Below are 14,639 nucleotides of genomic sequence, written 5' to 3'. Positions count from 1 at the left end.
GGGATCCTATACCGGTGGCCTCATAACGGGTTATTGATCCAGTCGCACTGGCATACATGCTTGTGTGCGGGGTGACAAATCAAGCTTGGTTGCTTATTAGAAAGTAAAGGAAAACTCTTTCAATTTAAAGCAAAAGATGAGATCGAAGGCTCCTCTCTTGTCAAATTGGGTTTTCAAACACAAGGGTAGCTTAAAGGGGATGCCGGCGGTCGTGTGGCCCATAAAACATAAGCCCGGGAATGGTTGGGAACCTTCAGCGACGTAGCGTCGACATGCTTCGTCGCGTCCTTGGTTGATTAGTCTCAGGGTTGTCACTGCCAGAAGAGACGGCTGTTTAAGTCCGGAATAATCCGCAAATATTTGACGATAACGATTTATTCAGAACCCAAAAAATCCAGAGTGAACATGAAACCCAATTAATCCAGCATTTTTTGTCTTTACTAGAATTTTTTTTCCACAAGAACAATTTTTGTTGATTAATTTGGTGCATTTACCAAAATGCTCAGATGCTCACTCGCAAATCATTTCAGCCACCACGGGAGCACCCAAGCCCAGCACTGGCAAGAGAACATGAAAGCAATCAGGTGGGGCAGAGCTGCCATTTTTTAGCCCGGCTCCGTTAGAACCATCTGAACGGGCACATCTGCGGGCACGGTTTGATTCAAATTGTTACAAGTTGGACCTAATTCACATTGCACACAGCGATGGTGCAAGCCAACGGACCACCAGGGCCCAATGGCTGTCCTCGACAAAAAAAAAAAAAAGAAGCCAAAATCCAATAGGATTATCATATCTTGCTATCTCCATTCTATTTTCCCAATGATTTCCCCTGATGCTTTTCCTTTCTGTTGCTCTTGCATTTTTTTTTCCTCATGCAATCACTTTGAACAATATCTAAATCTGGTTTATTAAAGTAGATTGCAGATGAGTACTGATTCTGCACTTGCTTTGTGGGTCACTTACAAAAAATCCTGGCAATTAACCCGCATTCAAATTGTGTCCCAATACTTTTGTTTGCATAGTTTCCATAAGCGATTAAATGATTATCAAAACTTCCATCTTGCAATGCAGCCTGCTCGGAAATTGACTCATGGGAATTCAATGTGTGTGTGCTGGGTAAAGTGAACAAAAATACATCTTAAAGCCTTATTTATGTGTGTGTCCATGTTCTCTATAAAAAAAAGATTTTTTTTTGAAAAGCAGGCCAAATGTGTGCATGTGCGTCAGCTTCTGGCGTGTCTTTGTTTGGGCAGATTTAATTCCCAGCCGCATGGCTTTGGCTCATTATTCATCAAGCACAGTTCTCTGAAACCCCTCCTGAGGGCTCGGCATGCTGGGAGATTAAATAACGCAAATGAGCATGCACACACGTACTACATTTACAAAACTGTGCGCACGCAAATGGAAAACTCTAAGCACACAATTACCACTTAAGCAAAGCTTTGCCATGCACACACACACACAAACAGGAAGAGATATGTCAGACTACCCCCATTCAGTCACTGTCCAGAAAAAAAAAAAAGCCTACTGGGAACTAAGTGAGCAAGGATTTACAAAAAAAAAATATACAACAGCTTGTTTTGGAATCACAATTTCTCACTTCCCCTTCTTCTATTTCTCCTTTTCACATTCTGCTGTGCACTTCACCCAATCTGTTCCATCAAAGTTAAACTAAGCATGCAGAGTTAGAATGAAGAATTAATACCATTGCACTCAAGACCTTCGTGTGGAACACAGAAGAGCGGAAAAGTACAAGCGCCACTTACATTGGAAGTAAAGTTCCTCGTCTCCTTCTTGAGAGGCTTTGCTGTAGCCGCATTGTCTAAAAAAACAAAAACAAAAAAAACATCAGAGTTCCATCCCAGTCGGGAGACACAAACAAGCACCAGACGTTGTTTATCTTGCAGTCGTTTACACGAAATGTGCAATAACTGTGAGATGAGGGAGAGAAAAGATGAGAGCTTCCACTGCCGTGATGGAAGATACAGAAGAGTCATTCAGAAAAGCCCCCCCGTGATGCGATGGAACTGATTTGCAAGAGATGGATCTGAGGCTGAATGAGTGGAAATTCTGCTTGATTTGACTGAGCAAGTCACACACCGACCCAAGCGGAATAAATACACTATTGTTGAACACACACTTGAGATTATGCATCCTGCAAAACTTCTTCGCCACTAGCAAAATTTATCTATTCTGACTGGCTGTCCTTTTTTGGCTTGGAGGGAAATTTAAACTTCTCTTAACCTTAGCACACACAAAAAAACAGATTAATAAGTGACGAGCAGACATTCTGGTTCTTGGATTACAAAATGGCAGCTGAAAAATTGTAAACCTTCAGTAGGTAACAACATGCTTAGAAATATATAAGCAAAAATGTATTCCACAAAATAGTCACGCATTTTATAGCACTCAGAGTTTGGGGTTTATATAACAGATCAACAGAATTTTATAGATGCAATCATTCCATGCATTGACAGGGATCATAATTGTGTCAGGTAACCACATTTCATGGAACAACAAAGTGGAAAGGGAGCATAAATCAATGGAGGGTAAAAATTAAACAGACCCAGCAGAGTTGTTAAAAAGACGATCCTTGAGGCTAAAAAAAAAACATGACAAGGATTGTCCCATAAAATGCTTGCCATCATTTTATGTTTAGTAGCGACCGTTTTATTTAAAAAAAAAAAAAAAGTGGGAAGAAAAACAAAAGATTCCTCTATTATATAAGTTTAAAAACAAGTTATTATGAAATTAATCAAACAACTTTGGCAAAGTATGACTTTAAAAGATATTGAGAAAATATAAAAAAAATTACTGTACAGTTTTTTGTGGCTTCAGCAATAAAATATTTCCCAGAATTCATTTCAAACTGCATAAAATCATGTTGAGCTGCGGATTTATTAAAAGGTTTTTATTTGTTTGTCAGCCTTTTTTTTTGTCAAAATATTGTTTCATGTGTAACCAGTCTTTGGTACAAAGGTTAGGGACCGCTGTGCATTTTTAAGAGATGTCAATGTTTCCTTTTTTTTTTTTCTTTTTGCGTCCCTGTGTGAGTGTTCTCGTGGGGAGACGTGATCGAGGATGAGGCTGACACATCCCTCAGCCTGTGTAACAGCGGGGTCTGAGACAAGGTCAAGGCCCTGTCTGTCAAAACACAAGCAGCAGACACATGCAACAGAGATCCTCGGGGCACAAGCGACCACACAAGGGAGGCTAGACAAGAATTGATAGACAAGGGAGCGCACTAAAGGAGGAACGAGACAGAAGCGAGGATGGAGGGCATAATGGGACGGAGAAAAACAAGATCAGAGAGACGTCGACGGGTTCGAGGCAGAGGAACATATCGGTGAGTAAAACCTCGGGATGTTTAGTCGTTTTTTTTCCCAGTGCGACTTGATTCTTGAGTAAAACAATACCACTAGTACTTTTTGATACAGAAAATGTCATTTTCAAGAAAACTATATTGACAAAAGTATTGGGACACTTGTCCATTATTGCACCAGGAACTGAAAATACAATAAAATAAATATGAGTTGGGAGATTTGAGAGTTTTCACTTGACTTTGGACAATATTGTTGTATTTTTGCGACACAGCCAATGGGAGGAAAAAAAAGGCTTAAATGTCAAACAAGATTTTGCTAATTAGCATGGAAAATCAAACACGCAATGTGAGGAGACAAGACAACTGAGCTCGGCAGGAAGGAAAGAGGGGAGAGTGTGTATCATCACAGCTTGAATCCTTTTCCATCAAGTCTTTTCATGATTTAAAAAAAGAAAAGTAGTGCTTCCATTTTGGATATAATTTCACACAGTCACTTTTTAAGTGCATTTCATAACATGATCCGAGATTATAGAAAAAGGATGTGGGCCAAAGAGCTTGACGAAAAGAGGACGATATTTCTTATTTGCATTTTACTTATGTGAGCAAAAGCAAAAGAAAGCACTCAGGGATAAATGCAATGGCAGGAGGACTGAAGGGAAATCAAAAAAAGGAAGATTTAGAGGATGGGGGGGTAGTGGGGGATGCATGCCAAGTGTACCTGGGCATCAGCTGTGTGAAGGGAGGAAGAGGAGAAAGAAGAGGAGGAGGAGGAGGAAGAGTGGAGAAGGATGTCGAGAGCAGCACCACGCTAGCAGGAGTTACATTGGAGGAGCTTGAGCAGACGCTGCTGGGAAGAAGACAAGGGGATGAGGCAGGGGAGGGGAGGGAGGGAGGGAGGGGCTCTTTTCAGTACTTTGAAAGGCTGGCAAAGCAAAACAATTTGACTCATTAATTCCGCTTCATATTTAAATATTGTCACTGCTGGCAAGAATATAAAATTGTCATTGATCCTTATTTTGATGACAACATCTTTTTATCTAATGGGGGGAGAAGAAAAAAAATGCTCCCAGATGAATGGGAGATAAATATGCTTTCCAACTCAGTTAATTACTTTGCCAACTTTGTCGCCATTATCTCAGCAAACTAATAAGAATAAATACCTGATATATTTAACGACGACTTGTGCAATGGAAAATTATAATGTATTGAGTTGATGAATATGATTTCAGTAGTTGCATCATGTTATATTGTCTTTTTTGGTGCCTGACCAATCAGAAGCAGTCAGGATCTTACAGCAAAAAGATTTGGGAAAATCATCAAGAGTACTACAGGAAATATTTGCACTGCCAGAATTGAAACCCTGCAAAATGAAAGAGTGCCACCAAAATGCCCGCCATTTTTTTTTTTTTGCACAGCTGTGGACCCAGATGAAAACAAGTCACGCTTTCCAATTTCTGTTGGTATCTCTTGATACCTTGACCCAGCAGACATCCACCCACTCAATCACAATCATACACTGCCGTGTGACCACTGAAGGGGAAGCCATCCCTTTCAATGCCCAGTCAAGGCTGAGCTTCCTGGAGAATGTCCGGTCAATGCCCTCCAACATTGGCTCTATCAAACTTTGTCAGGCACCAGCGTGTGTGTGATTGCATGTGTGTGACCAAGATGGATTGTCAGAGAAGAAACTACAAAATATCCTGTCGCATAACCAAGACGAAGCAAACATCCTTTAAGGTTTTCAAGGTGAGAAGGTTTTTTGCCTCTGATGTAGCTTTGATGGGCGCCGCGACACCATTATCATCACCATCATCTGGCGTCCGAGCTTTTTTTGTGCGAGCGCGGCGACTCATTTGCAAGTTTGCCAGTCAGCAAGCAGATCGCTACATCAGAGACCCTCCAGCCGTGTCTTCAAACCGGCTTTCTTTGCAAACACAAGAGCCTGATAATTGAGGCATCAAGCCATTCCCGCTCCTTGTCTTCACACAAAACCCAAGGAGCAAGATAATGGTGCTGCTGTGATGAACAATGGAGAGCTCTTCTTCATGCAATGTGGTGGAAAAGAAATGGAGGAGGGAGGGGGGGGGTAAGCATTATTACTCAATAAACGGAATATTTTGCCAGTCCTCAAAGCAACAACCTGTAAATGGCAGATTGTCATCTATTTTGTCCATTGGTGCTCAAGCATTCACGTGAGGCTTTGCATGGTTTTTGCACACGTCTGTCAAGCCCGTCCAGTGAATTCCTTTGTCTGCATGTGTGTGTGTGTGTGTGAGAGAGAGAGAGATACACAGAGTAAGAGATATCGACAGCACCAGTCTGTTGGTTGTCGCGACTGACTAGAGCTTATTTCAACACCCACTTGACCCCATCATTGTGCCTTCAACATTTGTCTCAAGTCGGGTCCGGTGCGAGCAATATCATATTTTTTTTTTTGATGGCATATTTGACACTTGCCAACTCTCACCGGCATCAGTCACATGGGCAGTATCTAATATGATCTGATGGTATACTGCCCGAGATTGAAATTTTCACAAAAAGTTTTCAGTTTTTAATGTAAAATATCAGCGTGAACCTACAATAAATAATAAATAAAATAAAGAATAAATATAATTAAAAATAAATAAATATAATTAAGAATAAAGAATTATAATTAAAAATGAATAAAAAAGCCTTTCTCTGACTCTAACAGTCCTTCTGTATCTCTTTCACATTTCTACTTCCATCCCAAAAGTATATATTTGATTCAAACTAAAAAAAAAAAAAAAAAAAATCACTCATCATATGCTTCTATTGCATCATTTTGAATGTGCTATTTACAGATGCTTCAATAGAAGGAATCCTTTTATTTTCGGATTAGCATAATCTGGATTACACACACTGAGTCGATGAGCCATTGTTTGTTGATGTCAAATGCAGGTTTGTGTGTCGTTCTTTTTTTTTCCCAGAGTGACAGAACATAAGGATATGCTGTGTATGGAGAATTAATAATCCTGTGTATGTGTGCGTCTCTCTAAGGCGATTTACCTCCTCCAGATGTGCAGTCCGACTCCCATCGAAAGAAGCATGACAAGTGCCGCCACGGAGACGACGGCGATAATCACCACGGGACTTTGTTCGCTGGATGCCAGCGCCACTGGAAAACATATTGAAATAAAAAAATAATGCTTCATTTGCCGTGTAGCTACAAGTACGTTCAAATCTGGCTGCCTTGAAAAAGTTTCTGAGGTCATCACTTGTTTGACACTTCTCAGCTCGCCCACGGCATCATCCAGAAAGTTACCGTGAAACTAAGACCTCTCTTGCGAAACGCAAAAAAAAGGTCAACTCCTTTTTCTTCCTAACTGTTTGGCCCAAAATAAAAGCACAAATGAGCCATGCTCGATTTGGTCTTTGGACCTCACGTAGGAGATGCCGGATGCTCGGAGCAGCTTTTAGCTAAATTTGCCCTTGCGTATAAAGTGATGCCGCACAGCACTAAAAATCCCACAGCTGAATATAAAAACGCTTCTTTCCATTAGAAGTTAAAGGCAGAAAGCACACACGCAGAGTCCAAACGACACTCTGAGGTGTTATCAAAGACAAAGTGTTTCACAGCTCACCGATAAAATGTGGAATCTTCACACATTATCGCAAACACTGTCACATTGCTGACTCTCTCTAACTCAAGCTGCACGCCTCATTGTTTAGGCTGGCCGCGTGCCCGCATCCCCCTCCCGGGCCGCATCTTAAATCACCGGCTGCCTGGAGGTGCTCGCTTGAGAAGCGTGAGCGAGGAGAAAGAGAACAGGACAAGGCCGACCGGTGTTAAAAGACTACTCACACTCTCCCAACGTCTGCAGTTCCAGAGGAGCGCTGTAGGCTCCGTAGTCGATGGGAGAAGGTGAGGATGAGGACGAGGAAGAAGATGAGGAGGAGGAGGGGTAAGCGGAGGAGGAAGATGAGGAGACGGAGGATGAGAGAGGGGAGGAGGACAGCGAGGAGGAGGGTGGCGGTGTGGTGAAGGGGCGAATGAGGAAGACATAGGTGGTGCCGGCTTTCAGGTTGTTGACGCTGATCCGTGTGGTGGATGTCTTCACAGTAGAATAACTTTGATCCTTTTGCTCCTGTGGAGACAGAACATGCAATTAGAGAAGGCAAAAAATAGATTGAAGTCGTCACACGGCACATTTTGTCAGACTTTTGAAAAGTTGCAAAAGTGACGAAAATCCAGGTACGATTTATTTACTTTGTGTTTTGTCACTCCGAATTTAATTGCATGTAATGCATCTGAAAAATAAAATAAAAAAAGAAATAGAAAAATAAAATAAAATATAGCACCAAAAAGAAATAATTTATTTGATTCAAAAAGTGGAATTTATATTATAAAAATATTTGCATGATTTTTTATGCTTTTTTTTATAATATAAATTAATCAGTAGACGAGAATAATAAAAACTATTTACTGTGTTTGTGAAGCAAAAGCGCACTAATTAAGATCATTCCGAGAAGCATCGTCAACAAAATATTCCAAACTACAAAAACAAACTATGCTCTCATTAGATTTTTGCAGGTGCAACTAATGCGTCCTCCGAGTCCATCTTGTTGACGCGTCTCACGTCACGCAAACAACCATTACCGTAATTGCTTTATTACGACTTTCCCGTTTTTTATCCCGAACAGAAAACCAAATGAGAAAGAAAACTGAAGCGTTCATAAATTCTTCATACAAAGCGGGAAAAAAATACCACTCACCGCTTCACGTAATTTATTATGTTGAAACATAAGTGGGAGCAAATGTTTAGCAGTATTTTTGGCCTCCGGTGTAACGCAACGCCTTAATAAGAGAAGAAAAATGATATCACATCTTCTAGGCGATGGCATTTTTAAAAAACACTTCTACAGGCTTTGTCACTGTGTAATTGTATTGCCTTTTCATTTCATGGCTTTGCAACAATGTTGCTGCCTGACTCAGTTATTTTCCAGCCACTCTTGCGTTTATCTCCACCCCCCCCCCCCTCGAGTAAGCCATGTCATCTTCTCCTAATCTGTTCCCCATGTTTTCTAACTTGTCCTCGACTTCTGGCATCTCAATCTTAACAAATCCTCAGTCTTATATTGTCTTTTCATTTTTTTTTTGACTGTCTGACCCCCACCCACACACGAGGAAACATATTTTAAAAAATATGGCAAAGCATACAGAAGAGGAGGAGGTGTGAAAAGGGTTGTGCAAGCGTGACAGACCAAACTAAAAACGGAGTGTTGCGGAATGAAAATGATGGTTGTGCTGCATTTTTTTTTTTTTTTACTGTATTTACCTTCTCATAATATTTGACTTCATACTCGGTCCTGCTTCGATTTGGGGATAAAGGTTGCCTCCACACCAACGTGATACTTTTTTCCTCAATCTTCTCAGCTCGGAGATCACTGATCAGAGATGAAGCTACACAAAGAGAGGGAAGAATAGAAATTCAGTTTTGAATTGGAGAACTCCGGTCCCTTCACATACAAAACTTTGAAACGCTTTATATTTGTCAAGGACATTAGAAAGATTTTTTTTTGCTTCTGCAGTTACAGCATGACAGCGGAACAAAGATCTTTTTTTTTTCCACCAGCTCCTTTCAAAAAACGGCTATTGATTTATTCAGCAGCCCCGACAGTATTTTCAGTTCATTTTTGAAAAGAAGAAAAAAAACGTTTTATATTTAAGGACAGATGGGAGAGTCCAGCAATATTCGACTTTAGGGAGAAGGAAGAAAAGGAAAGAAGCAGGACAGCAGTAATGGATTAGTCATTCAGGAGACCTTGTAACCATGTGTGTGTGTGTGTGTGTGTGTTGGGGGACAGAGCCACGTTGAGACTGACAATAGATCAATGGCGGTATGGATTGACTGACAAGTTGGCATCGACATAAGACTAAAGGATGGAGAGTCTCCCAAATTCAAACAGCCTTTTTTTTTTTCCTCTCAGAGTCCTTCAATCAATGGAACCACAATAACTTTTTCTGACTCAAGCCAGGAGAGGCAAGGAATTTATCCAGAGTTTGTTTCCAAATTTCAAAAAAGCTCTTAAAATTGTCTTTGGTATTAAATTGACTTTTTGTTGTATCTATTCGTTGTTTTGTTTTTTTCCTCCACTGTCCTTTCCAGTGCTCCAATGCAGTAACCTTAAAAGTAAACTGGCCTTCTTTCTTGCTGCTGTCCTTTTTTTCCGCCACTCATTTTTTTTTTTCACCTGACCTTTAACCGGCATTTCATCTATTTTGTTGATGGCAACCGCCGCACTTCAATATGTTGGAGCTGTCACTCACTCAAGAGACAAATGCTTCACATTCGCAACCAGAAATCATCCGAAGATGAATTATGATTCGAGATAAGGCAACAAATAAGACAAAAAAATATATATTTTTTTATTTTTTTAAATAAAAAAATCTTACAGGAAGAATTAATACACTTTGATTTTTGCAATTATATTTGATAATCTGGATAAATTCATACAACCCATGTCCAAAAAAGATTTTCACGATGAAACCACCGGACAAAGACGAACAAAACTCTCGAGACTGACCAGCGAGCAAAACCTCATCTTAATACACTAAATCAAAACGGTGGAGTAAATCTGCACCTCACCTTTAACTGCAGACTGTTGTTTGCACTTCTTTGCTTGCTTTGTGCTGAATTATGCATAAGACTGGTGCTTGCCCCCAAACCCCAGAACACATTAGAACTCAATCTCAGCACCAGAGAACACATTTGGATGATTTTGCTATAGATGTGTGCACTCACAATCACCTGCCTGCTCAAAATATGGAGTGTGTGGACAAAAGCCTTGCAGGGCTTTAAAGTGTAGCTCGCCATTTCTGACACAAGGTAAATGCAAATTGGGTCATTAAAGCTGTTTTACTTCGTTTAATTATGAACCTTAGTTACGCAACACGCTTGCACAGGAATGCAGCTGGTTTTAACTTTGCCTTCCGTAGAGTGTGACTGAAAAGCTTGTTTCCTGAAAGACTCTTATGAATTTCAATTCAAAGCTGCTTCATGATGCACAGGCCTCTCATTATGCAGACACTGGGGGGGCTCCAGCTCGGGACTCGATGGCAGGTAGAGCCATGAATTGGCACAAAATGGCAGCTGCTGCTTTCGGCTTTTGCAGCCGGGGCGAACAAAGGCGAGAGGTTGCACAACTGGCATTGGATGTTTTATTATCAAAGGAGACAGACGGCGAAATTTTCCCTACAGCGCCCAGACATAGCAGATTTCTGAATCCACCTTTACCATGCATATCATTTAATCTTCTCATTTACCGCACATATATGCATCAATTCATCTAAGGGATTTTCACTGTTTGGTCTGAGATAGATCCTGTCAGGAACGGATTTCATTTCACCACCTATACAGCAAGTGCAACTTTACATTCGACGATGCACAATGAGCCACTGGATGCATATTGAAGAGACAAAATGGACGCAGTAGTCCAGATAGATTGAGGTAATAAAGACAGGGCCTATCTGGAAGGGATGTTTTATGTTGAGGGTTAACTGAAAAGCAGGAAAGTCATTCCCACTGGGCGAAAGCCCCACTGGCTCCTACCTTCGTTAAACGGATGGCGCAACAATTTATGTGAGTGACAGTGGAGAAGTGGGAACATTTAGTTCTTTAGATTTGGCACTCCCTGGAGAGTTTCGCTTGGACGAGCATTTCTAGCCAGTCCAAAATTCAAGTTGATTGTGCATTTGGGATGCGTGATTTGTTTATTTCGCAATAAACTTTTAAGGAGACATCACTGGCTTATTAGCTTTGACATTATCGACGGTAAATGCGGATAAAAAAAGTTACAACTGATGGTTCAATTAATTTTTTAAATCCATTTGAAGCCATTTTTTTTACTTAATGTATTTTCACGCCCTCATTATTTCTCGTAAAAAAGAAAATCAGGCTTATCAAAATTCAGCAACTTTCATGTTTTAAATATACAGCTTTATTCTATTCTTAAAATAATAATACAGAAATGTTCCGTAGCAGAGAAGGAGGGCACAGAGGCGAGCTGATAGAAATCTTCAGTGGTTATTATTGTTCATATCAGTAGCTCAAAAAAAAAAAAAAAAAAGAAGGGAGGGAGGATATTAAAAACACACACACGCTTGCACACACCTACACTTATTTTGGATGAGTCTATCAGTGAAAGGGAGAGCCAGGAAAGAAGAGACGTCTGGCCGTCTTTGGTTTAAATTACAGGATTTCGTTTTAGATCTGCACGGGGTGTCTCTGATTGGCTATGTGTGTGTAAAGGAAAGAGGGTGTCTATTAGTGCGACAAGGAAAAAGTGAGTCTCGGTGACGGCCTAATTAAAAGTGTCAGTCAGTGGGCGGGTGGCCGGGAGCAGGACGACAAACGAGCGAGTAAGACAAAGAGTCGCTTGCCAGATGATCATGATGATGACAAAGATCGATTTTAATTTGAAATGACAGCTTCAAAAAAAAAGATTCATTTTGAGGCTGTTTGGCTAAGTATTGTTGTCATGGCAACTCACAACCACAATAAATAACCATTCCAAACATTATGGGCAGCGTTAAAGTACTACGTTTATACGAGGGCTCTTCACACACTTCAGATATTTGGTTTGTGTACTTCAAAAACTTTTTTTTTTTTGCTGTGAATAGTTATGCCCTTGTCTGTCGCCTTTCCGTGCAGCTTTCTTTCTGATCATTAGTCTCACCATCGCCTTGTCAGACTTGGCCTTTCCCCAAGTGTCTGTCAATCATTTCCTTGCCTCCGACCTCTTTTAATGATCACTGATGATGCATATTGTGGTTTTCAATGAAGCCCTCTGAGCATTTATCTTTAATGTAGTCTAGGTCATATTTTTACAATGAAAAATCTTTGTAAAATTTCCATAAGTATTGGGACAGTCTGTATTATTCATCCGTGTATAATATTCATGTATTATTTTCAAGTACGTATTATTTATTTATGTATATTTTCATTGTAGATCACCAGCTTATATTGAAATCTAATATCCAAAGTGCACATGGCTTAAGATCCAATGCCTCTTCATAGACTCCAATTATAGGCCAAGAGGTAGGCAATTAAAATTCCCATCACAGAGTGACAAAGCATCTTAAGTGGCTGTGCTATAGTCCTGAAAAGTAGCTTGATGACTCTATTCATTTAGTGCCTGCTGAAGCCTCACCTTCCCATCACTTCTAATTAAGGAGGCAAAAAAGGATTCAAATGCCTCCATGCAGAATGCTCAAGGCGGGGGATGAGTGGAGAAAAGGTAGAGAGGTGTGAAAGTGGATGCTGTGGGGGGGCTATTGGGAACTTGCTAAAGAAAAGCAAAGTTGTGTTTATTGACAGCAGACTAGCTGTCATTCAAAGAAAGAAGCAAATATTCCAAAAATCTAAAAACCAGGGAATACAGACACATAAATATTCATTTGGACATGAACTCACACATCAATTGCTGTTTGGAGGGGGAAAAAAAATGTTGAGTTGGAGTCACAATCAGCTCCATCTATTTTAGAAAAAATTAGATTGAGATTGGCAGAACTGTTAACGAGCGGAGCACATCCGCCTCGCACTTGTAAAACTGGCAATTCTGGCCTTCCTATGTGTGGAGTTTATATTTTCTATGTTGCTTTTCCTCCTCCACATTCTAAAAAAAAAAATTACTCATTGACTGAGCTTTACTATTCGAATCAGAGGCTAAATTCAAAACAAATTCACTGAAGCCTCATTGGATGAAGATCCCTTTTGTCTTGATTCTCCTCAAGCACCACCAACAGCACGACACGTAATCAGACAAAGCTCACTATTGTCCGCACGGCCATCCCGGGGCCTCAGCGCTAACTCCTTCTCCTTGAGTCCATTTCCGTCTGCACCTCGAAGGCATTCTGCTCACATTGCTCTACCACTCACCTTCTCCTCATCCCTTCAACTTCTACATTCAAGCGCTCCCTCTTCCCCTCCGCCTTTATTCCTTCGTCTTTCGGGCCCGTGTAACTCCGCGGGGACCAGCCATCTAAGCAGAGCCGGTAATCCTCTCAGGATATTGAAATGCCAATCCTTCCTCCTCCCTGACCCACCCCATCACTACAGCCATCCTGCATCCCTCTCTACTTCTCTGCCTCAGCTAAAGGGCTTTGGAAGTACCACCAGGGGCCGAGACATTCAACCCGCGTGTGTATTCCATCACACATACACACACGTAAAAAAGCTGGACAAGCCAGGCGAAGATACCGTAGCGTCCTATCGCGCTTGCACATACAGAGATGGTACACGAACCGATGCACAGAGTTCATGGCATGCAAGACGGGAGCGGCAAACACATGAAAAATGCTGTCACGCACAAATGGAGACTGCAGATGCACGTACACGGCTACACACAAAATCCAAAGCGAGATAAGGCGCCGTGGGTAATTCTGATCCCCCCCCCCCTATTTATCCACCCCATGCTCCATCTACTCACGCAACCCCTGCTATGTTTCTATCCCCAACCTCCAATTTATCCATCCATCCAAATATGCAGAACTCCCGGGTAGGGGGTGTGTGTGTGTAAAAAATAAAATCCATCTGTTTGGGAGCAATCCACTGCTCCCTGACAAATGTGCAAACATTATTTTTATATCATTGCGTCTTCAAAAAAAAAATTCAAGGGAAGCCATCTAGCTCAAGTTACAAAACCTGTTTTTATAAATATTTCAAAATTATATAAAATATTTTGGAAATATTATTAAATAAATATGAATTTAATCATGTTTTATTTACGCACCATTGTGTATCCATTTTCCAAGCCCAAGTCAGTCTCTAAATTCTTTGGCCTCTATAAAATGTTCCCCAGCAAGCAGATATAAAGTATACACTCCAGGCTAATAAACTTATCGTGTCCAGACAACCAGACAAGGCACATGTGGTGAAGATAGCGAGAGAGATGCAAAAGATTGAGGGTAGAAAATATTGAATTGAACGGTAATGGCATGAGTCATGTTGAATGTACTGGCAAAACAAAAGCGACTTTTAAGTGGGCACATTTTTCCATATTTGTCAAAGTTAGTTAATAAATAATAAATAAATAGGATGGATAGGAGATTGTGAAATGTGAATTCTAATGACATTTGGTATTTAAAAATGTGCTTTTATTTAATGGTTGCGAAGAGACAGCAGTCAGAAATAAAAGTGGAATGCGACTTTTCAAGGTTGTAGAGAAGGATGAAAACTTTTGATTTATTTCTCCTATAATTGGTGAGTTTTAGTTTTGCCATTCAGTAAATGCTTATTCAACTGGTATTGCCCTTTTTTTTATGACAGTAGAAATTTCTGAAGCTTGATGATAAGCG

General features: G+C 40.6%; 1 protein-coding gene across 2 annotated transcripts in view; it reads right to left on the bottom strand.

Moving 5' to 3' along the window:
* epha10 (EPH receptor A10) overlaps positions 1–14,639 on the bottom strand; it is a 78,111-nt gene that overhangs the window by 11,240 nt on the left and 52,232 nt on the right. Inside the window, exons 6-10 of one of the 2 annotated variants that reach the window (XM_088365034.1) lie at positions 8,620–8,744; positions 7,146–7,428; positions 6,350–6,458; positions 4,041–4,169; positions 1,767–1,822 (exon numbers count right to left, since the gene is read on the bottom strand). In XM_088365034.1, the coding sequence (XP_088221160.1) occupies positions 1,767–1,822; positions 4,041–4,169; positions 6,350–6,458; positions 7,146–7,428; positions 8,620–8,744 (702 nt within the window). The remainder of the gene's footprint in view (positions 1–1,766; positions 1,823–4,040; positions 4,170–6,349; positions 6,459–7,145; positions 7,429–8,619; positions 8,745–14,639) is intronic. The other variant, XM_088365035.1, reaches the window with a different exon arrangement.

The sequence above is a fragment of the Syngnathus floridae genome, chromosome 21, assembly GCF_059516105.1.
Source record: "Syngnathus floridae isolate MCC-2025c chromosome 21, RoL_Sflo_1.0, whole genome shotgun sequence".
Lineage (NCBI taxonomy): Eukaryota > Metazoa > Chordata > Actinopteri > Syngnathiformes > Syngnathidae > Syngnathus > Syngnathus floridae.
This window is presented reverse-complemented; position numbering and strand designations above follow the sequence as displayed.